At 42.8% G+C, this 23,275-nt stretch overlaps 1 protein-coding gene across 2 annotated transcripts in view; it reads left to right on the top strand.

Annotated features, from left to right (window-relative positions):
- ODAD2 (outer dynein arm docking complex subunit 2) overlaps nucleotides 1–23,275 on the top strand; it is a 234,072-nt gene that overhangs the window by 8,516 nt on the left and 202,281 nt on the right. For both annotated transcript variants that reach the window (XM_040352587.1, XM_040352586.1), the window contains exons 3-8: nucleotides 402–653; nucleotides 5,725–5,882; nucleotides 9,508–9,703; nucleotides 15,854–15,960; nucleotides 20,359–20,495; nucleotides 20,578–20,694. In XM_040352587.1, the coding sequence (XP_040208521.1) occupies nucleotides 430–653; nucleotides 5,725–5,882; nucleotides 9,508–9,703; nucleotides 15,854–15,960; nucleotides 20,359–20,495; nucleotides 20,578–20,694 (939 nt within the window). In that variant the 5' untranslated portion in view covers nucleotides 402–429. The remainder of the gene's footprint in view (nucleotides 1–401; nucleotides 654–5,724; nucleotides 5,883–9,507; nucleotides 9,704–15,853; nucleotides 15,961–20,358; nucleotides 20,496–20,577; nucleotides 20,695–23,275) is intronic.

The following is a 23,275-nucleotide window of genomic DNA, read 5'->3' as shown; positions in this document are numbered from 1 at the left end:
TGCGGAAGCGTAACGTAAATAGGATACGTTACGCCCGCACAAACATACGCCATTCTACGTGAATCTACCCCATAGTGTGTATGCAAGACTGATGAAAGTCAGCTTCATCGGATATCCGTCGAAAAAATCCATCGGATTAGATTCCATCAGATATCCGATCGTGTGTACAGGGCTTTAGTTTGACTCTAATAAATATATAGAGATGAGATATAAACACAGATTGTGAGTTCTGAAAGAGAAAAAAGGTACCAGCTGAATTCTAGCTTGCAGTGTTTAAGCTCCAAGTATTATAACAATCTCATAATTTTATAGCGATTTTCCAGTGGTTGAAAAATGATGGACAATTACTTTGGTTTATCTTTTTATATAACTTGGCCGTGTTTTTTTTCTTCTTTTAAAAGGTGACATCCCTGTAAAGCAGCCGTTCCAATGGGCGTGGCACTGACAAGAGCGGCTCAGTGGACTAGCGCTGGTTCTGGAACTGGCAAGCTGGAGATCACACCTCTGAATGAAGCTCTGCTAAACGACATCATAAAGTATGTGGAGCCTTTCAGCTACAGGCATCCAGAAGAGGCGGAGTTTGTCTTCAGAGAGCCTCTGCAATGGAAAACCAACTTGGAGCTCTCCGCATTTGGATCTGGTTATGATATTAGGTGAGGCTAGACCTAGAAAAATAAAACAAGCAATACTTGAAAAGCACTGTAACGAGTCTAAATTACTGGCATTTTTTCAGAGTTAGAATATCTATGACATTTAGTTCAGCTTTAAGTGAAACTGCAGTCTTTTTAAATGTTTTCTACATATTTATGGGAAAGTGATCAGCTCAAAGAGATCCTGTGCTTTGTTCATGTAGTACAAAGTAACAGGTTCTCTTAATTGCCTGCCCACCAGGGTATGGGAGAGTAAACAATATGTTTGCCCTTCCTCCCATGGCTGGGTGCCTAAGCAGCCAATCACCAGGACTACGCTATGTAATGTGTGGGCAGTTAGAGAGTCCTTATCCCTACAAAAGCTTTTACCAAAAGCTTTTCTCTGTGGCTGGCAAACTGAGGTTGCAAAGGATTCCTTAAAGCGGGAGTTCACCCATTTGTAAAAAAAATTGTTTTATCCTCTTAGCTTCCTGCTCGTTCGGTCTAGGGGAATCGGCTATTTGTATTAAAATATGAGCAGTACTTACCCGTTTTCGAGCTGCATCTTCTTCCGTCGCTTCCGGGTATGGGTCTTCGGGAGCGGGCGTTCCTTCTTGAGTGACAGCCTTCCGAGAGGCTTCCGACGGTCGCATCCGTCGCGTCACTCGTAGCCGAAAGAAGCCGAACGTCGGTGCGGCTCTATACTGCGCCTGCGCACCGACGTTCGGCTTCTTTCGGAAAATCGTGACGCGATGGATGTGACCGTCGGAAGCCTCTCGGAAGACTGTCACTCAAGAAGGAACGCCCATTCCCGAAGCCCATACCCGGAAGCGACGGAGAGGATGCATCTCGTAAACGGGTAAGTACTGCACATATTTTAAAATAAATAGCCGATTCCCCTAGTAAAAACGAGCAGGAATCTAAGGGGGAAAAGTGCCCTCTAAGGGTGAACCCCCGCTTTAAGCTGTGGCCGAGAGGTGAGGTGGTGGCATCACACACCTCGTACAATCAGAGAATGCTTTTCATTCAGTGAGAAAATGCAAAGCGTACTCTGAATGGCGCCTGTGTCCAGCGGCAGACCTCCTGTGTTCACATTGCAATAGGGTAGATGCCCAGCACAGGATCTGGAAGCTAGTGGAGATCACTGGAGTTTCGATGCTTACTACAATTATTTTAAGCTTTTAGAGGGATCATGCAGGTATATGCATAGGGGACACTAGATTACACTGAGGCCTCGTACACATGACTGAGTTTCTCAGCAAAAAACAGGGGATTTTTTTTTTTGCCGAGGAAACCGGTCGTGTGTACATTTTTCGACGAGGAAACTGTCGAGGATCCCGTCGAACCAAAAAGAGAGCATGTCTTCTTTTTCCTCGACGGGAATGGAGAAACTTGCCTTGTCGAGTTCCTCGACAGCCTAACAAGGAACTCGACGAGGAAAATGATGTGTTTCGCCCGTCGAGTTCCTCGGTCGTGTGTACGAGGCTTCAGAAATTGGACTTTAAACGGCACATGGGTAGTTCGTGTAAAAATCAAAGTTTTTTTTTATTATTATAGAATTCTATAAAATACAATAATACAATCAAAAAATGTTTTGTATAATAATTATCAGTACATGGCCCAAAATAATGCTCTAATATCACTTCCAAAAACTATAGTAACATTGGTACACTCAAATAAGAGAAATACACAACCAACAAACAATAATGGTCGGACAGTATAAATATGGAGTGAATAGCCTTAAATATGGGTCCGGTATGCAGAAGGATTTTCTTGCTCTGCTCTACATGTTTCGATACACAGGTCATATTGAATCATATAACACAAACCTGGATACCAACACACTGGCAATATAGCTAAGCCAGGTAGCCAGTTAGGATTGTGGAAATCCTAGTAAATACAGCCAAAGTAAGCGGACCACAGTCTGCTGGTAAGCAGAGAAGGAGGCTCTTTACAGGTATAGTTAAAAAACACCAAAGTGCGCCGTCCGTGGGGGTATCCCAGTGCGCATGCTCAAAATTAACCCGCAACAAGCCAATGCTTACGACGTGAACGTCATTCTACGCAAAGCCCTATTCGCAAACGACTTACGCAAACGACGTAAAAAATTCAAAATTCGACGCGGGAACGACGGCCATACTTAACATAGGATACGCCTCATATAGCAGGGGTAACTATACGCCGAAAAAAGCCTTACGGAAACGACGTAAAAAAATGCGCCAGCCGGACGTACGTTCGTGAATCGCCGTATCTAGCTAATTTGCATACTCAACGCGGAAATCGACGGTCAGCGTAAATATGCACCTTAGATCCGACGGCATACTAAGACGTACGCCAGTCGGATCTAGCACAGCTTCAGGCGTATCTTGTTTTGTGGATACAAAACAAAGATACGCCTGAGCAAACTAGAAGTTACGCGGCGTATCAATAGATACGCCAACGTAACTTCTTTGTGGATCTGCCCCTTCAGGTTTATGTGCCTAGGTCAAATTTAGTGAATTGGGTTACATCCACTTTAGGGCCTTTTTCACACAGGCGTGCTATAGCGATGCACGTGTGTTTCATACATCCCTGGTCAGGCAGTCAAATTCATGCATAAAGGAAAAAGCAGAGCGCACAGGCTCCTAGTGCAACACCTTTTTAATAAAGTGGAGGTTCACCCAAAAACCTTTTTTTTTAACATTAGATTGAGGCTCGTTTTGTCAAGGGGAATCAGGTGTTTTTTTTACAATCAAAGCCGTACTTACCGTTTTAGAGATGCATCTTCTCCGCCGCTTCCGGGTATGGGCTGCGGGACTGGGCGTTCCTACTTGATTGACATGCTTCCGACGGTCGCATACATCACGTCACGATTTTCCGAAAGTAGCCGAACGTCGGTGCGCAGGCGCCGTATAGAGCCGCACCGACGTTTGGCTTCTTTCAGCTACTCGTGACGCGATGTATGCGACCGTCGGAAGCCTGACGGAAGCCTGTCAATCAAATAGGAACGCCCAGTCCCGAAGACCATACCCGGAAGCGGCGGAGAAGATCGCTCTCTAAAACGGTAAGTACTGCTTTGAGTTTAAAAAAACTACCTGATTCCCCTTGACAAAATGAGCATCAATCTAATGTTAAATTTTTTTTTCCGGGTGAACTCCCGCTTTAAATTAAAATAAGGATAAAATCAATGCACATACAAAAGTGTATTTTGACAATACACTTTTGTAAGTTCATTGATTTTATTCTTATTTTGATTTAATAAAAATGTGCTGCATTAGGAGCCTGTGCGCTCTGCTGTCCTTTATGTTACTACAGCCTCCAGTGTCCCGCTGATTCAAGGAGTTTAAAGGCATTGTGCACACAAGAGGCCAAACCCTTTAATGGCGGACTCATTTCTTGGTCTGCTTACCTCGGTTCTGAGGACATTTGGACTGTGATGCAAGTACTGTTGTTCTCTTTTGCATTAGTCTAATTCATGCCAAGTGGGATGCATCTGGAGCATCGGGAGCACAGACAGAGTCGCTGCTCCCTTTTTGACAATTGTGGGAGTGCGATTGTGTGGCCCTGAACATAGACAGTGTGCGTTTGGGCTGTGTAGCAGCACCCATATGACTGTCAAATTGGGAACAGCTCTGTCCATGCAGTTGCTGCGTCCCAATTGACATGAATGGGGCTGCCTGCAGAGGGAGTCACAGAACACCTGTGCAACCCCATTTAGGCACACATGACCCTCGCCCCAGCATACGCTATAGTATGCCTATCTGAAAAAGGCCTAACACCTAACCTAGCCCCATAATTACATGCCAACTCCAGCGTCAACTAAACTTAAATTAGATTTCTCAAGTGTTAAAATAGAAAGAGGAACTCGAACTGCAATACTCACCTTCTTTCTGGTGCTGCCCAGTGAAAACTTCACTGCTGGACCTCTTCAAGGTTTAAATGTCATTCATCCTATTTCCTTTGAGCTCAGTGTGCCAAGGACCTGCCATCTCAGAGTGTGTTATCAAGCCACCCTGCATCAGTGTTGGTGCAAGGAGTTTTGACACTCTAGATGAAATCTCATTTTGTCGCCCCCATTGGCTCCACCCTCTTTGCCCTGCCCATGTGACAGAAGGCCCTCTATACAGGAAGTATTGGCTCTGCTTCCTCTAGCGCTGTCTCCAGTGCTGCGCTGCACCTCTAATTACACTATCGGTCAGACTGAGTTAGTTACGTGCTGCATCCTGCAGAGCATGCAGACATGGAGCGAAGCCAGTGGCCGGGCGCCATTAGGCATCAGTGCGCCCTAGGTGGCAGCCTAGTTTATGTAGTGGTAGCACCATCCTTGCCCTGCATAAGAGAATGCTGCGGAGAACGTTGTTCATGTCAGGACTGACTGCCAGAGAAGACAGAAGGTGAAGAGGGCCTCATATACCATGTAGCCAACAAGTAGACAGCCGAAGCAGTTGTGTCTACTAAATATTAACAACAAAATTAAGGCCGGGGGGGGGGGGGGGGTCAAAGGTCTGAATGGTGTCATTGAAACTGTGACAATTTCTGCTATTCTGCAGCACCGTCCTCTCTCCTATGCCCAGAGAGTCTCATAGCAAACTCCAAAAACTTCCATAACCAAAGTCCCAACACAAGAAAAAAAGAGCGTTGTCTGATTGTACCAGACTAAATGTTTATGTTAGTTTCAAGACTTTTTTTAAGTGCTAGTTGTACTGTTATACTATAGTTTTTATTTAAACAAATTAAATGAGCATACACTGTAACAGTGCTTTCTATACAAACCACTGTTCAGAAACTCCTTTTAACTGCACTGCCAAAACCGTAGCAGCACATTTACAAATGCATTTTTTATTTATTCTAAATGCATTTACATGATTGAAATCCAGGTTGTATGTTGTTTAAATTCCTTCTTTATGTCATGCCATCCAGACTGTGTTCTGCAATAGTATCCAGACTAAAAGCCATCCACCTTGTCAATGAGGGAAGCAGAGAGGGTATGATTGGGTAATGTGAGGCCAGTAAATAAGGGTTCCATGTGTTACTACAAAGCTGCATGATAGACGGTATCTGCTCAGCACGGATTCTAAGATCTATATATATATAACACAGCATTTTGTCATTCTAGTGACACGGAAGTGAAGTCTGAGGATAAAGACAAAAATGGGATCCCCCTGCTACTCTTGTCTTCATCTACTGTGAAAATCCGAAACTTCAAACAGCTGTCACGCTTTTTGCAGCTTGCACAGGAAAAAAAGTTAAAAGAAGCACAAGCTTGCCTTGAAGGTCAGCAATAAGTGGTTCTGGAAGCATTAAAACCAACTGGACTTATGAAAGAATTTCAGTATTTAGTCTTAAAAAATTATAATTGTGCAGCTTATCTCGTCAGGAAAATAACGTTGTTTTCCCTGTCGAGATTCTTGGCAAGAATCTTATGCTGCCCGAGTGTACGGACTCTTGTTTCAAAAGAACCTCGGTTCTCTTGAAAGGAAAGAACGCGGTGACGTCATCGCGTACGACGAGCATGCGCTCGTCACATTCGATGCCGTCGCCGCCATCTTGCTGGACCCTACCTATGCCTAGGAAGCTACCACGTTGGCAGGTAAGTATACACACTCTCGGGTTTCTCGGCAAGAAAACTGCAGAGAATCTCACAACGAGAAAAATAGAGAATATATTCTCTATTTTTCTCGTTGAGATTCTGGGCAGATTTCCAGACGAGAAACCTGAAAGCCTCGTACACACGCTCAGTTTACTCGGCAAGAAAGCTCTGCCAGCAATTTTCGAGCATGTGTACGAGGCCTCAGGGTTAACCTAATGTCGGAAAGTTGCTGCCCTGTCAATTGTCTAACCCAGGGATGGCGAACCTTGGCACCCCAGATGTTGTGGAACTACATTTCCCATGATGCTCATGCACTCTGCAGTGTAGTTGAGCATCATGGGAAATGTAGTTCCAAAACATCTGGGGTGCCAAGGCTCGTCATCACTGGTCTAACCCCACAAGCTGTCCCCCTGCTCTTGAAAGTGCATAACAGCATAAAATAACAACTCATAATAAAAATATGAATTGTTTGGTAGTCATAAACCGAAAGCATCACTATTGTGTGGTCCTCCAAAACCACCAACCTAAAAAAGACTTCATATATAAGCAGCAGTGGGGCTTTTATCCTACAAGGCCTAAGGCTGTCCATGTTGATGTAGCAGTAGCTCTCAGTATTGTCAATGTAGTGACATGCGGAATCTGTATTATCACTTTGTACCTCTAATGCCGCGTACACACGGTCGCTTTATGTGATGAAAAAAAACGACGTTTTTAAAAACGTCATTTAAAATGACCGTGTGTGGGGAAAACTTTGTTTTATGTCTTCTGAAAAACGCCCAAAAAAATAATTCGAGCATGCTTCAATTTTTTATGTTGTTTTTCAAAACGTCGTTTTTTGTTTAATAAAAGATCACAGTGTGTTGCTAAAACGACGTTTAAAACGATGTTTTTAAACCCGTGCATGCTCAGAAGCAAGTTTTGAAGCAAGCTTCAATGGAAAAGAGTGCTGAACGTAACCGCGCTTTGCTAGAGCATTTTGAAAAAACTATGGTGTGTAGGCAACGTGGTTTTTTAAAATGAAGTTTGAAAAACGTCTTTTTGTTTCATGAGATAAAACGTCGTTGTATTTCATCCCAAAAAACGACCGTCTGTACGCGGCGTTATGCTCAGAGGAATGTCCTTATACTGGCAAGGGGAAACCGTATTATCACATTGTATTTTCAGTTTCCCTACTATTGTCTTTATACTGACATGTGAAAAAATGTATTATCACATTGTACCTCCAGTGCTCTCAGTATTGTCATTATAATGACCTGGGGAAACTGTATTATCACATGGTACCTTCATTGTCTGCTGCGAAAAAAATCTGCATCATATTGGAAGATGGCTAGAAGAGTGTAGCACAAGTAGGCAATCACTGTATAATTCCTGAAATTTTGATTTGATTTTGTCCATTAGTATAAAGACATACACACTGGGGGTTATTTACTAAAGGCAAATCCACTTTGCCCTAAAAGTGCACTTATAGCCCTGGTTCACATTGGTACGATTTGACATGTCAAATCACATGTCAAATCGGCAGCATTTGCTGGCAATGGCACGGTCCTAATCGGTGCAACGCGGCATCTGTGGCGATGCACCGATTTCAAAAAAGTACTTTCTGTACTACTTTTTTAAATTTCGGGACGAGAGGTCTCTGAAATCACAGCCGAAATTGGGACTGACAGTTCAGCTAAACTGTCACGGCTTCATTCCCGCAGCCCAGTGTCAACCTGGGCAGAAGTGCAGTCGCTGTAGATTTGAGGGGAAGATCTGAAATGAGGGGAAGCTCTGCTGATTTTATCATCCAATCATGTGCAAACTAAAATGCTGTTTTTCATTTTCCATGCATGCCCCCCACAGATCTACAGCGACTGCACTTCCAAGTGCACTTGCAGTGCACTTTTAGTGCAAAGTGGATTTGCCTTTCGTAAATAACCCCCACTGACATACCTCCACTGTGGTGGCCCTCAGAGAAAGTATAAAATCAAAGGATGAGGGCGGCCAGTCTAACATCCTCCTTCCAGCCCCCCCCCCCCAGTTGCTTGCACTGACACTTCTGCCTGGTACTGCTCTAGCCTAAAGTCATTCCTGCTAAGAACTCACTGAGAACTGTGCTTGATAGCCCTGCCATTGGGACAAAACATACTTGTCACAGCAAGTAGCTAAACCACAATGGTAAAGCATCATAGGGGAGAAACATTCAATCACGTAGAATGTCTAGCGGTTTTGTACCTATTTTCTATTTTAAGTCAGGTAATGTAAATATGAAATATGTTGTATTCTACTCTTCACAGTTTCTTCTAGAGAGAAGAAACCGTGAAGAGTAGAATACTACATATTTCATATTGAGCTACTGAGCTCTGTCAATAAATATTTGCAATGAGTAGAAACCCGTTGCAAATATTTGACAGAGCTCAGTAGCTTAAGATTAAAATTTACTGGCACAAGTAAGCAACTTTACCATCCTCTCACTCTGTATGTCTTTCTCTAAGATATTAGTGCCTGCTGTGGGGACTTTGCTAGAAAACCCATAGTGGTTTATTTCTAAAATTAAGATAATATATATAACTATATAGATATATATATATATACAGTATATTTATACAGAGAAGAATAAAAACATATATAAATTGTTTGTTTCTGTAAAGTAATGTAATGTGGAGCAAACTATTGCTTTGCTTTAAAGGAGTTGTATAGGCAGAAGTTTTTTTTTATCTTAATGAATTCTATGCATTAAGATAAAAATCATTCTGTGTTTAGCAGCCACCCCAGCACCCCCTAAATACTTACCTGAGCCCCATCGCTCTCCAGCGATGTCCACAAATGTCTAAGCCGTCCAGGACACTCCTCCTGTTTGGCTGAGACACAGCAGCGGTGCCATTGGCTCCCGTGGCTGTCAATCAAAGTCAGTCGGCCAATCAGGGGAAAGAGGGGGCGGGGCCGGATTGTGGCTCCGTGTGTGAATGGACACATGGTGTCGTGACTCGGCTCCAGTGCCTCCATAGGAAGCTGCTGACTGCGGGGGCACTCAAAAGGAGGGAGGGGCCAAGAACAGCAAAACGGGACCCGAGAAGAGGAGGATCAGGGCTGCTCTGTGCAAAACCAACTGCACAGAGGAGGTAAGTAAAAAAATAAAAATACAAGCCTTTACAATCACTTTAAGTGCCCCCTGCTCCCCAGCAGCATATACCTTTGACTTCCTGTGCTCCCGGGGACGAGGCATTAAAAACTTTTTATTACTTTTTTATATCTACTATCTAAATCTATTAACAACATGGATCCAAAGGCAATATAGTTTCCCTTTAATATTCCTCTTTGTATTTCCAGCTAATAGAGACCCTATAGTGAAAATCCTTGGTGCTGCTTTCGCTACAGTGGAAGGTGAGGACCTGTCTATGCTGCGATTGTTGGATAAAATGCGTCAGGACGAGGATGATGAGGCTAAACTTAAGATGAATATTTTCCTGCTGCTCCAGCAACTTGATATGCAGCTGCTTAACAGCTCTTTAAAACTCATTTCACAGTAAGTACATTTACAAACTACGATCTTTCCAGTCTATCAGTTCAACCCTTTCCCCTTTTAATGAGCAGCAACATCTGCTTTTTATGTGTTAGGAAAATATAATGACGGGAAGGTGAAAGATATGAAAATCATTACATTTATTGATTTAAAAACATAGAAGCAGGCAGACCTAATTGAAGTGGAACAAAAAGTTGTTTTCCAACTCTTCTGCGGGATGCAAACTGTGTACATGTGTTTTATATTTCTGGTTAAGATATAAAATATTTTAGTTGACGTCCAGTCAATTGCCAGTTGCTAAAAAAAGACTCTATTTCCAGTTGTTAAATCAACACCCACCAACTGTATCTACTAAGTGTGTGCCACACAAGGCCTAAGGCAGCAGTTTCACTTATTGGGACATCTTGTGGTTAGTGGTTTCATAACAGAACATTTGAACATCTTTGAATCCTGGTAGTTATCAGTGTCTAAAGATCGTAAGCTCCACACCATTCCCACATTGGTTTGGCTAGAGCGCCAGTCAAAGGAACTCAGCTCAACTGCGAGCCAAGGACGGGATATCACTTTCCACTGCCAGGAAAGACCTCCTGTCTTCAGCACTTTAGACTTATACCCACTTCATCACATACTAACATTTCTACTTTTGCTATTTGATATGGAATGTTACTACATTTGAATGTGTGTGTGTGTTTTTTGTGATATTTTTATTTCTGAAATGGGATTTTAGAAATTTGTGGAATTCCGAGTATGCTATACGGTGTGTATTTTGTTGCATAGAACGTTTGAGTTTCCTAGCACTGTGTAGAAAGAAAGAGACAATAGGATGCAATAATTTCAGGACTGTACTGAGTGAACTGTGGGCAGGGTACTTTGGTAACATTCTCCTGGATCACACCTTTAGGCCTCGTACACACACACGGTTTTCTCGGCAAGAAACAGCAAGAAAACTGCTGGCAGAGCTTTTTGCTGAGAAAACCGTTCGTGTGTATGGTTTTTTGTCGAGAACCTGCTCTCTATTTTCTCGTCGGGCTTCTCAATTTTCTAGTCGGGATTCTCAACAGTGTTTTACTGCCGAGAAACCCCGGCGTGTGTCTGCTTACCTGCCTCTATGGAAACCCTTGCATGCTCGATGAGACTTCGACGCAGGCACGGTAGCTTCCAAGGCATAGATAGGGTGAAGCAAGATGGCGGCGACAAGCTCATGCTCGTCGTAGTCGATGAGGTCACCATGTTCTTGCCATTCAAAAGAACGGTGGTTCTTTTCAATGTGCGTCTGTACACAGGGCTTGGCAAGAAAATCTTGCCAGGAATCTCGTCGAGAAAACCAACGGTTTTTATTCAACGGGATTCTCGCCCGTGTGTACAGGGCTTCAGTCCTGTGTTATTGACAGGGGAAGCACTAGTGGCAGTGGGGAGTGGGAGAGCCGGTGCCAGTGGCTCAGAGAATGTGAATGTGGTTGTAGAGAGCTTCAAGCTCATGATTATTCTAGTAGAAAAAGCCAGACGCTTGTCTAACCCCAATCATCACCAAAGAGCCACACGTGATGTTCAGTATATGCAATGCTTAAGAGGACTGTCAGAAACTGGAGACCCAATAGAGAAAATGAATATCAGAGAGTGTGGATGTGCTACGTTTTTGGTTGGGGATATTCTGCAGAAGACAATATGAAACTGGGAACATGTTACATGAGGCTAGTTGAGATCAATGGGCCAGATTCACGTAGCCCGGGCGCAACTTAATTTTTCCGATTTAAGTTACACCGCCGCAATTTTTCCAAGTTAGTGCCCGATCCACAAAGCACTTACCTGGAAATTTGCGGCGGGAAAAAAGGAGTTGCGCCGGAAAATGTTTTTTTAAAAAAAAAAAATTGACAGCGACGCGGGAAAGACGGGTACACTTTTACATGGTGTACTAACTTTACACTTTGTAAAAGGTACCCTATCTTTGCGGCGGCAAACTAACACTTTTGCATACCCGACGCCTGTTTACGACGAGAACTCCCCTCAGCGGCAGCCGCGGTACTGCATACTAAGATCCGACAGTGTAAAACAATTACACCTGTCGGATCTTAGGGATATCTATGCGTAACTGGTTCTATGAATCAGCCGCATAGATAGAAACAGGGATACGACGGCGTATCCCTTTTGTGAATCTGGCCCAATGTTATTACCCTAATCGGTGTTCCCACTACAGACTGTTGAGGTCCAGAGGCTGCACATCATATACTAAAGGGCTGCAGGTTGGGCACCAGAGCCCTATTGGATCCAATTGTGTTAAAAAAAAAGCATGTAATTAGATAAATACATATGGTGCCTTTGTTAAACTTCTATAACTGCTAGCTGCATGGCTGTTCTGCTGATTTTCTGGCTTCAATGCTGGAATTAACTGACCTAAAACAAGTATGCAGATCAAGAAATCTGTATAGAAGAAGTCATTATGTGCCTGCTCATGCTAGGTTAGTAACGCAAGAGGTTCAGAATGGCAGTCAGGCAACTAGCATTTTCAAAAGAAAAATTTGGTTATGTCAGCGTTCATGTTTTTTGTGTTTCAGGCTTCCTTTCTTTCACAAAAGTTTTATTGGGTTTTTCAGAGATAAATCCTGTGATAAACACAGTAATAAAGCTTCAAATTATATAATACACAAATTGCCTAGTAGAAAAAGGTAGTACAAAAGTACAAACAAGACATAAGGGGTTATTTACAAAAGGCAAATCCAGTTTGCACTAAAAGTGCAAACTACAAGTGCAAAGTGCACTTCAAAATGCACTGAAAGTGCACTTGGAAGTGCAGTCGCTGTAGATCCGCGGTGGATATGCAAGAAAAATAAAAAACAGCATTTTTGCTTGCACATGATTGGATGATAAAATTAGCAGAGCTTCCCCTCATTTTAGATCTACCCCTCAGATTTACAGCGACTGCACCTCCAAGTGCACTTTCAGTGCAATTTCAAGTGACTTTGCACTTGTAGTTTGCATTTGTAGTGCAAAGTGGATTTGCCTTTCGTAAATAACCCCCCATAGTATAGCATACAACTTACATAATCAAGAGAAAACAGTAGAAAACTGCCATCAGCCGGCTTCATATTACACGCAGTGCTACTCACAAGATTGAGGAAAGACCAACTACTACTAGTGAAAGATCTGAAGCAAGCAAAAAGATTTGGAGTGGGGGTGTTGCCAATGTTCCTGAAGAAAGGAAAGCAATTTAACTCCATCTGATATATCAGTTCATGCACATATTTCACACCTTTGTTGACCACCAGGTGAAGACTGAAGGTTTGTCAAACGCTGGGATAAACATAGAATTATGGAGAACACCCAAGAGAGGAAGATAAGAGATCAACAAGCCTTATGCCGCGTACACACGGTCGTTTTTCAGCATGAAAAAAAATTACGTTTTTTAAAACGTCGTTTAAAATGATCGTTTGTGGGCTTCACGTCTTTTTTCGGCTTCTGAAAAAAGACAAAAAAAATAATCGAACATGCTGCATTTTTTCATGTCGTTTTTCAAAATGTCGTTTTTCGTGTTGTAAAAAATTATCGTGTGTGGGCAAAAACAACGTTTTAAACCCGCGCATGTCCAGAAGCAAGTTATGAGACGAGAGCACTTGTTCTGGTAAAACTACCATTCATAATGGAGTAAGCACATTCATCACGCTGTAACAGACAAAAAAGTGCAAATCGTCTTTTACTAACAAGGAATCAGCTAAAAGCAGCCCAAAGGCGAATAGAACTTCCCCTTTAGAGTGCCGTCGTACGTGTTGTACGTCACCGCGCTTTGTTCATAATTTTTCTAAAACGATGGTGTGTGGGCAACATCGTTTTTAATGATGACGTTGGAAAAATTTCGTTTTTTGGACATGCTGAAATTTTTTTTTTTTTTAATGCCGAAAAACGACCGTGTATATGCAGCATTATGCTTAACTAAGTCCCATTGTTTCAGGGAGTGTTGTAAGTTAGAATCATCGATAGGAGGGCACAGGTTCGGGGTAAGCCAAATGAAATTATAAATTGGGTTTGAAGAGCAGTGCATAATGGTAATCCCTTGGCGCCGTTTGTACGCAAATATGCGGCCCCCTTGGTGCCTGGTCCTTAGTGCTGAGAGGCCGCATATTTGCGTGAATTGCTGTCAATACAGCTGTGCTGAGAGCGCACGTGGTGCACACTCCCAACACAGTTACCGGAGCCTAACCGAAAGTTTTTGGATCACGGGACCGCCATGAAAGCCAATCAATGTGTTCACGTGCTCTTAAGCCATGCCCTGGTAGTTTGGTGCATACATGGAGTCAAGAGAGGATAAGTTGTGGATCATGTGGAAGGTCAGGTAAAATGGTAGTTTTCCTTTATCTGGGAATGGATAGGAGAGTTAAAAGTGATATTCAAGGCTTTAGTCTGTCAGGGCGCTAAGAAGATTTGGCAAGCATATATGCAGAGAGGAGGTATTCAGGATGATGTCACCATTATTTTATGTGTGTCATTTTTTATGATTATTTTATGGTGTGTGGCTGCAAATTTGTGCCTGTGAATAGATGGACTCACTCAAATGGCAGTTGGAAGCACTGAAAAAATTGCATTGCTTTGGCTACCAAGAAAGAGGAAGGCACATTAATGGGATAAATGCCATTGGAACTTACAAAGTGTATCAACTGGATTGCTAATTTAGTCTCTTGTGAGCTGTGCGAAGAAAGAGAGGAAATTTGCATTCGTTTTAAAAGCATTGTGCTAAGTTTTTTACTTTGTGCATAGAATTTTTGTTTTGTCCACCAGTTGTTTATCTGCTGTATCATTTAAACATTTCTTTTTCATCAGTTAAACGTAAGTTCAGTTCTGTTTTGGCTTTGTTAAAGGGGTTGTAAAGGTAAAAAAAAAAAAAAATCCCTAAATAGCTTCCATTACCTTAGTGCAGTCCTCCTTCACTTACCTCATCCTTCAATTTTGCTTTTAAATGTCCTTATTTCTTTTGAGAAATCGTCACTTCCTGTTCTTCTGTCTCCACACAGTAATGCAAGGCTTTCTCCCTGGTGTGGAGTGTTGCGCTCGCCCCCTCCCTTGAGGGGGCGAGCAGGAGAGTCAGGACGCCCACTAACACACAGCTCCTTTCTCTATCTGCAATGTAGAGAGCGTCCTGACTCTCCTGCTCGCCCCCTCAAGCGAGGGGGGAGCGCAACACTCCACGCCAGGGAGAAAGCCTTGCATTACTGTGTGGAGTTACAGACAGAAGAACAGGAAGTGAGGATTTCTCAGAAGAAATAAGGACATGTAAAAGCAAAATGGAAGGATGAGGTAAGTGAAGGAGGACTGCACTAAGGTAAAGGAAGCTATTTAGGGGATTTTTTTTTACCTTTACAACCCCTTTAAGGAGTGTGCAGGTGCTTGTAGTAGGACTAAGTTTATGCTGTTTTTAGAGCGCAATCTAATTCCAATTCCAAATTCCACTTTCTGTTTATCCATCTTCCTTTTGCAGAGAAAATAAATTTGTGTTCTGTGCCCCTTAAGTACAGCTTTATATGCTTCCCATAGAGTCACCGGGGAAGATACTTGGGTGGGAAGTATTCGCAAGAAAGTGATTTGTGTTAATCAAGGACCTCAGGGATGGACAGCGGTTAATCATTGAAGGGCCAAGAGGGATAGAAGGGCTTCACTTGCAGGGAACAGCAGCAAATTACCATTGGGTCATGGTCCGACCATGATAGAGATAAGAAAGAAGTGAGGGACCCAGATAGTAAATACTCTATATACAGGTATTCGCCCCAAACAGTTACCAGAATACCATATTTTCACTAAAGTGGTCCTCTATGTTTAATTGTGTATATGAACATTAAATCAGAAACACAACACTCCAAATTTGAAACAAAACGGTATTCATCAATACCAACGAAGAGAGCAACCTCTTGGTCCTGCCTCTGGATTTTTTTCAAATCATGTAATTGAGATCCATGAAGCACCAGATTATTGCCATCTTTTGTGATGATGGGTGAATAAGGATTGACCTCATTTTCTGCCATTCTGTAGCTGCTGATTTGTGATCTACTTCTTCTGGGGCTGTAGAAAAGGCTTGCCAGTGTGCAGTATGGATTAAGACAGTGCAAGTTGGTGCAGTACCAATATATTTTTGTTATCTGGGTGATCATTGTCTGTCGACTTTTCTTTTAGAGAAGTAAAAGTAACTCCTGCTGCAGTGAAGAACGAGATTGATTTGATTCAACGTTTCTGCAAAAATGAGGAAAGATCTGTGCTGAAATCAATAGAGTACACATCAGGTTCGTAATATGTATTTTATTTAGCCTTATAGAACAATTTAGCATACAAAGTTGATTTGTTTTAATTAGACTTGTGTGCAGATCTGCATTGTAGCTACTTTTCAAAGTTTCAATTTGAAGAACTCCTGTTTTGGTGAAAAAGGAAAAAAAATAATAGCTATAGGTGTGCCTTTTACCACATGAGACTTTAATGGTGCCACTAAATCATATGTACACCAACAAAAAATATTTTTTATCATTTACAAATCTTATTTTAAGTTATATTATGTAGTCTAAAAAAATGATTCAACATATAATTGCAACACAAGTCTCTTAATTTTATAGTTTACTTTTAGTGCGCTTATGCTTGTGCACCTCCTTTCTTCCCCCAACGATTATAGCTCATACATATCTTCAGGGCTGTCTTTAATGTTGATTGGACAAACATTTTCTTTGGGCCCCTCGTGCAATTTTGCTCTCCACTTGCTCTGAGACATACAATAAATGTCAGCTAGGCTTAAAGGGTTTGTAAAGGAATTTTTTTTTATCTTAATAGCTTCCTTTACCTTAATGCAGTGCTGTTTTCATGTCCTCATTGTTCGTTTTTGCTCTCAAGTTGCTGTAATTCTTCTCTGATCTCCACACTTCCTGGTTGTCTGTTTCCTGATGACCACAGTACTGGGAGATTTCTCTCTATGGTCACTAATCAAGGAGGTGTGATTACTGTGTGTCTAAAACCCCACAGCACCAATCAGTTTCGTTTTCCAAACCATCACTGCCCTGTATTGGCTCTGTGGCTCTGTACATCACAGAAGCAGGAAACAACATGCAAAAACGAAACTAGAAACTGCAGGTATATTATATGATTGATTTTTATCTATTTTAAAAGGAATCAGTTAACTATTATGGGCTAGATTCACGTACCTGGGTGCATCTTTTGGCCGGCGTAGCGCATCCCATTTGCACTACGCAGACGTAACATAGTGAGGCAAGGCCAGTATTCACAAAGCACTTACTCCATAAGTCACGTCGGCGTAGCGAAAATGGGCCGGCGTAACCCCGCCTAATTCAAATTAGGCAGGTAGTGGGCGTACTACATGTAAATTAACCGTGACCCCATGTAAATGAAGGGCCGTTGGTACGGCGCATGTGCGCGCATGCTCAGAATCACGTCGCAAATAATCCCTACGATACGACGGCTCAATGCGTACGACGTGAACCTAACTTACGCCCAGCCCCATTCATGTACGACTTACGTAAACAACGTAAAATCTGACGGCAGTTCCAACGTCCATACCTTGCATGGGCTGCGCCACCTATAGAGGTGTTTTATCTTTATGCCGGCGTATGTCTTACGTAAACGGCGTAGCTTACTGCGACGGGCGTACGTACGTTCGTGAATCGCCGTATCTTGCTTATTTACATATTCAACGCGTAAATCAATGTAAGTGCCCCTTGCGGCCAGCGTAAATATGCACCCAAGATACGACGGCGTAGGAGACTTACGTCGGTCGTATCTTGGCAACATTCAGGCGTAGCTCATTTTAAGAATGAGCGCATACATACGACGGCACATTTTCAGACTTACGACGGCGTATCTACTGATACGTCGGCGTAAGTCTCTCTGAATCTGGCCCTATGTCTCTATACCCTGTAAACAGTCATTTCAGCAAAAAAAAAAAAAAAATTCCTTTACAACTCCTTTAAAATCAGTTTACTGTATCAGATCAGGCAGTGATTGTGATTGGTTGCTAGAGGTTACAGCACACGTTATGGCTCACTTTTTAGTTGCTAGAGGTTACAGCACATGATTTCTTCTTGTTGATTGGTTGCAAGAAATTACTGTACAGTAATACTGCTCACTGATTGGTTGCTAGAGGTTACAGCACATCATCTCTTCACTGCAGAGGGGCATGATCTACATATGAATGCTGTCGGCCTCAATTATTTACATATGAATGCTGCAAATATTTACATATGAATGCTCATGTTATTTACATATCAATTATGGTTATTTGTATGTAAACACAGGGTCTGAAGGTGAGTCATCTGTACACAACAATAGGGCAGGACTGGGCTGCATTAGTAGCAGCACTTTACACTGAGATATCAGAACACAGCAAAGGACTAAGGGGCAGATTCACAAACAATTGCATGGGCGCAGCGTATGTGAGATACGCTACGCCGCTGTAACTTACTTTTTTTAGCTTTGAATCCACAAAGAATTTGCGCCGTAAGTTACGGCGGCGTAGTGTATCTCTCGTGGCGTAACGGCGCGCAATTCAAATAGGCGAGTAGGGGGCGTGTTTCATTTAAATGAATCGCGTCCCCGTGCCGAACGAACAGCGCATGCACCGTTCCTAAATTTCCCGCCGTGCATTGCGCTAAATGACGTCGCAAGGACGTCATTGTTTTGACGTGGACGTAAATTACGTCCAGCCACATTCACGGACGACTTACGCAAACAAATTAAAATATTTTCAAATTCGACGCGGGAACGACGGCCATACTTAACATTGAGTACGCCACCAAATAGCAGCTTTAACTATACGCCGAAAAAAGACGAACGGAAACAACGTAAATAAAATGCGACGGCCGCTCGTACGTTCGTGGATCGCCGGAGATACGTTACGCCGGCCGGACAGATACGCGGAGGTATCTGAATCCGGCCCAATATCTTTTACTTTTTGATTTAATAAATATCATCATTTTTTTTTCCCTCTGTTTAGACCAATACGTATTCTTCTACATATTTTTGGTAAAAAAAATCGCAATAAGCGTATTTGATCGGTTTGCACAAAAGCGCTAGCATCTACAAAATAGGGAATAGAATTATGGCATTTTTATTTTTTTACTAGTAATGGCGGCGATCTGCAATTTTTATTGTGACCGTGACATTGCGGCGGACATATCGGACACTTTTGACACATTTTTGGGGCCATTCACATTTATACAGCGATTAGTGCTATACAACTGCACTGATTACTGTGTAAATGTGACTGGCAGGGAAGGGGTTAACACTAGGGGGCGAGGAAGGGGTTAATATGTTCCCTAAAGTGTGTTCTAACTGTAGGGGGAGGGGGACTCCCAAGGGGAGGAGACCGATGTGTGTTCCTCTGTACTGGGAACACACATCTGTCTCCTCACCGCTGACAGGACATGGATCTGTGTGTTTACACAGACCCGGCGGACATTGCGCGCCCCCTAACCATCCAGGAATGCAAGGACGTCATATGACGTCCACTCTGAGGGAGGGAGGGTTCCCGCCGACATCATTTTACAATGACTCGGTAGGGAACGTGTTAAAGGGGTTGTAAACTCCCAAGGTTTTTCACCTTAATGCATCTATGCATAAAGGTTAAAAGCCTTCTGTAGTGCAGCAGCCCCCCAGAGACACCTTTTACTTACCTGAACCCGATTGTTTTAGTGACAGGGACAAGCACAGCAGCTCCAGCTGCTGTCTCGGGTCCTCATTGGATAGATTAATAGCAGCAGGAGCCATTAGCTCCTGCTGCTGTTAGTCATATTCAGTGACACTGGGGGCGGGGCCGAGTCTTGCTAGCTGTGTCAATGGACGCAGCAGCAGGACTCGGGAGCGTGCCCACACGAGTGCCCCCATGGAAAGCAGCTCTTCATGGGAGCACTCAAGAGGAGGAGCCAGGAGCGCCACTGAGGGACCCTAGAAGAGGTGGATCGGTGCCACTCAGACTGTCCTCTGAGGTCCTAATAAAGCCTAAGACGAGGTTCACATCTATGTGTTTTTTAGTGCATTTGCTGAACCGCAGAAACACAGGACAATCAATTTAAAGCGGAGTTCCAACCACAATTGGCATTTTTTAAATGTATGTCCTTTCATCATGCGTTTTTATCATATAAATCTGGTCACTTACTATTTTACAATCCGCCACCGATCCGCATAGATATTCAAAAAAGATAGTTTATAAAACTATGTCTACACCGTTGTCATTTTGCTTGTGGGCATTGTGAAGCCCACAAGCACTTACTTCCTGGAAATCTTGGATGGGGAGTGATAATTGGACAGCGCACTGCATCCTGGGAAATGATGACACACATTTCCCAGGAGCATTAGAGGGAGATGATGTCAGAATCCTAGGTGCTTTCAAAGTCAGATTTTGTGGGACCGCATAGCAATAGGCATTTCCAGGTGAGTAAAAAAAAACATTTTTTTTTTTTTACTTTTTTAGGTCTAATGAGCACAATAATGAAAAAAAAATTTGGGATGGAAACTCCACTTTAACAATAATATTTATACAGTAGGGAGCAATGAAAGAAGACATCTCAGAAGTCACAGAAATGGAAGTTTGTACAGTAGTACTGCAATGAAGTGTAAGCTACTCCGCAGAGTTTTTATATCAGTGTTTTTGCCAGTTCTTTAACTGCATTGTATATTCTTTCTAGATTATGAATTCTCTAATGGGTGCCATACTCCACCATGGCGGCAGGCTTCTGGGGAAATCTGCTATTTAATGATAATGCCACATGACACCGATCCATTCTGTGTGACATGCAGCACTTCAGGTGCTTTTATAAACGGGGTAAGTGTACATCTCTCTTTGGGAGTGCAAAATATGGCTGTATGAGCCGTTCTCTCACCTCCTCATATTACTCTTTTTGCAGGGTAAAATGAAGGATAAGGATGAAATTATCTATGACAGAAAGAGTGAAATTTATAAAGATCTCATATCCCTGTTGAAGGATAAATCACTGCGGTTTGCAGAAAATATCAGTAAGCAGGTAATGCATTCTTTTAAAAAGATTTTTCTCTTGATACATTTTGACAGTTTGTAATGATGTTGTGTTGCAGTTGGGGTGTCTGAGATTACAGTCTGCTATTAGTGCCAGTTCACACAGGGGCGACCTGTCAGGTGACTTAGCCGCCTGACAAGTCATGCTTAATGCATTGCAATGGAACCGTTCTAAAAGGAGCGACTCCTGTACTACTTTGGGGCGACTTTGGAGTGGCTTGCATTGACTTCAATACAGAAGTCGTTTTGCAAGCCGTGCTGAAGTCGCGCTGTATGGGGTGGCTCAGAGTCGGACGATTTTGAAGCCGCCCCTGTGTGAACCGACACTGAGGCCCCGTACACACCATAGAATCTATCCGCAGATAAATCCCATCAAATGGGTTTCAGCGGATAGATTCTATAGTGTGTACACTCCTGCGGATATTTATCCTCAGATAAATCTCCCCTGGGATGGATTTTCAGCAGATGAATATTTGCTGACATGCTCAACAAATCCATCTGCTGAAGTCCATCCCAAAGGATGGATCCGCTCGTCTGTACAGACTCACCGGATCCATCCGTCCAAAGGGATTCCCCGCACGCGTCGTAATGATTTGACGCATGCGTGGAATTCCTTATATGACAGCGTCGCGCCCGTCGCCGCGTCATAATCGCGGCGACGGCGCGACACGTCATCGCCAGAGGATTTCGGCGCGGATTTCAATGCGATGGTGTGTACACGCCATCGCATAGAAATCTTCTGAAATCCTCGGATATTTATCCTCAGATAAATCTCCCCTGGGATGGATTTTCAGCAGATGAATATTTGCTGACATGCTCAACAAATCCATCTGCTGAAGTCCATCCCAAAGGATGGATCCGCTCGTCTGTACAGACTCACCGGATCCATCCGTCCAAAGGGATTCCCCGCACGCGTCGTAATGATTTGACGCATGCGTGGAATTCCTTATATGACAGCGTCGCGCCCGTCGCCGCGTCATAATCGCGGCGACGGCGCGACACGTCATCGCCAGAGGATTTCGGCGCGGATTTCAATGCGATGGTGTGTACACGCCATCGCATAGAAATCTTCTGAAATCCTCGAGAGGATTTATCCGCGGATAAATCCTCTCGTGTGTATGGGGCCTAACTGCTATAATCCTTCTCATGCAAGCCTTATACTTTAAGTATACCTGTCACCTAAAGTTCCAAAGCTGTCATAAAAATTTCATAGAAGGAAGACTCAGGTGTCTATACTTTCCTATATACAGTATTTTATGCTGTGGGCTCCTTGAACCCCCAATCCAAACTGTTATTGATTTTCAGTGCTTCCATTGCCCCCCTGCAGTATGTGCCTTCCTATAGGTCAGGGGTCTCCAAACTATAGCCCTCCAGTTGTTCAGGAACTACAATTCCCATCATGCCTAGTCATGTCTGTGAATGTCAGAGTTTTACAATGCCTCATGGGACATATAGTTCCGCAACAGCTCGAGGGCCATAGTTTGGAGATACCTGCTATAGGTCAAAGAGGAATTACCTATTGTATTTATAAAATGACAGATTTATTTCAGGTTGCATCTGTACCGCAGTGATGATCAGTTGGGAAATCCATATGGGTGTATGCAATAAGGCAGTGACCTATAGCCATCCAGCAGAAATCATTTCCACTGATTTTGCTACACTAAACAGAAATCGGCTCCTGAAGGTTTCTGTATTTTGGGTGTTTGTCTGTTCCCTGTACTTCTCTCTGAACTAATGTTTATAGGACATAGCTATTAGTCACCTAGAACATTCACCAATATACATACTCTTCAAAACAGTTGTGCAGTGTAACTGGTTGGAGGAATAAACGTAGTCATGGTACGGTTGTTACCATCGTTTAAGAAAGAAGAGTCTATACATACAATGAATATGCATTTAGTTCATGTACTGTATTCATATTTCCATTGAAGCAATAGGTTTGGAGTAGTGTTAGTAATACTTAAGCTGGCACTGGTCTCACTAGAGCAATTGCGTTTAAGATGGTATGTCGACTTTTCGGCTTCTCGATATTGGTTGTTTTTGGCATGGAAGTATTGGTGCAAAGGGTTTTGGCATCTAAAGTTTTGGCAATGATAGAATGCACTTGAATACATTTTCTTTGCCATTGTTTTTGGCAGATATGTTGCATATGAAGTTTCTTTGCAGGAAAAAATACTCAAAAAACTAAGACAAATTCATTTGCCCAAACCTAAATCTCAGCCTAACCCCTCACCCTGAAAAATGGAAACACAAACTGTAACTAAACTCCTAATTCTTAGCGCTCACACTAACCCCCTAAACACATTACTTAATCCCCGGGTATAACATTACCATTGCCATAATCTTAGTGCTGAATTTGCACTTGAACAATAACATTTTTAGCACTAAAACAAACTTATGACATAATATATTGATGACAAAACATACAGTGTGTCAAGGGGTTTCTGCAGAAAGAGCAGCAAATTGTCCCAACTTGAGACAACCGATATTTATTGAAGAACAATTATTGTAGCAATTATCTTGCTATCAGGCTTTGTCCCCTGAAAGAGATCTCCACTTATGGTGAAAAG

The sequence above is a fragment of the Rana temporaria genome, chromosome 5 (genome assembly GCF_905171775.1).
Source record: "Rana temporaria chromosome 5, aRanTem1.1, whole genome shotgun sequence".
In the NCBI taxonomy this organism is placed as follows: domain Eukaryota; kingdom Metazoa; phylum Chordata; class Amphibia; order Anura; family Ranidae; genus Rana; species Rana temporaria.
Note: the sequence above shows the minus strand (reverse complement) of the source record. Positions and strands in the feature narration are given on the sequence as shown.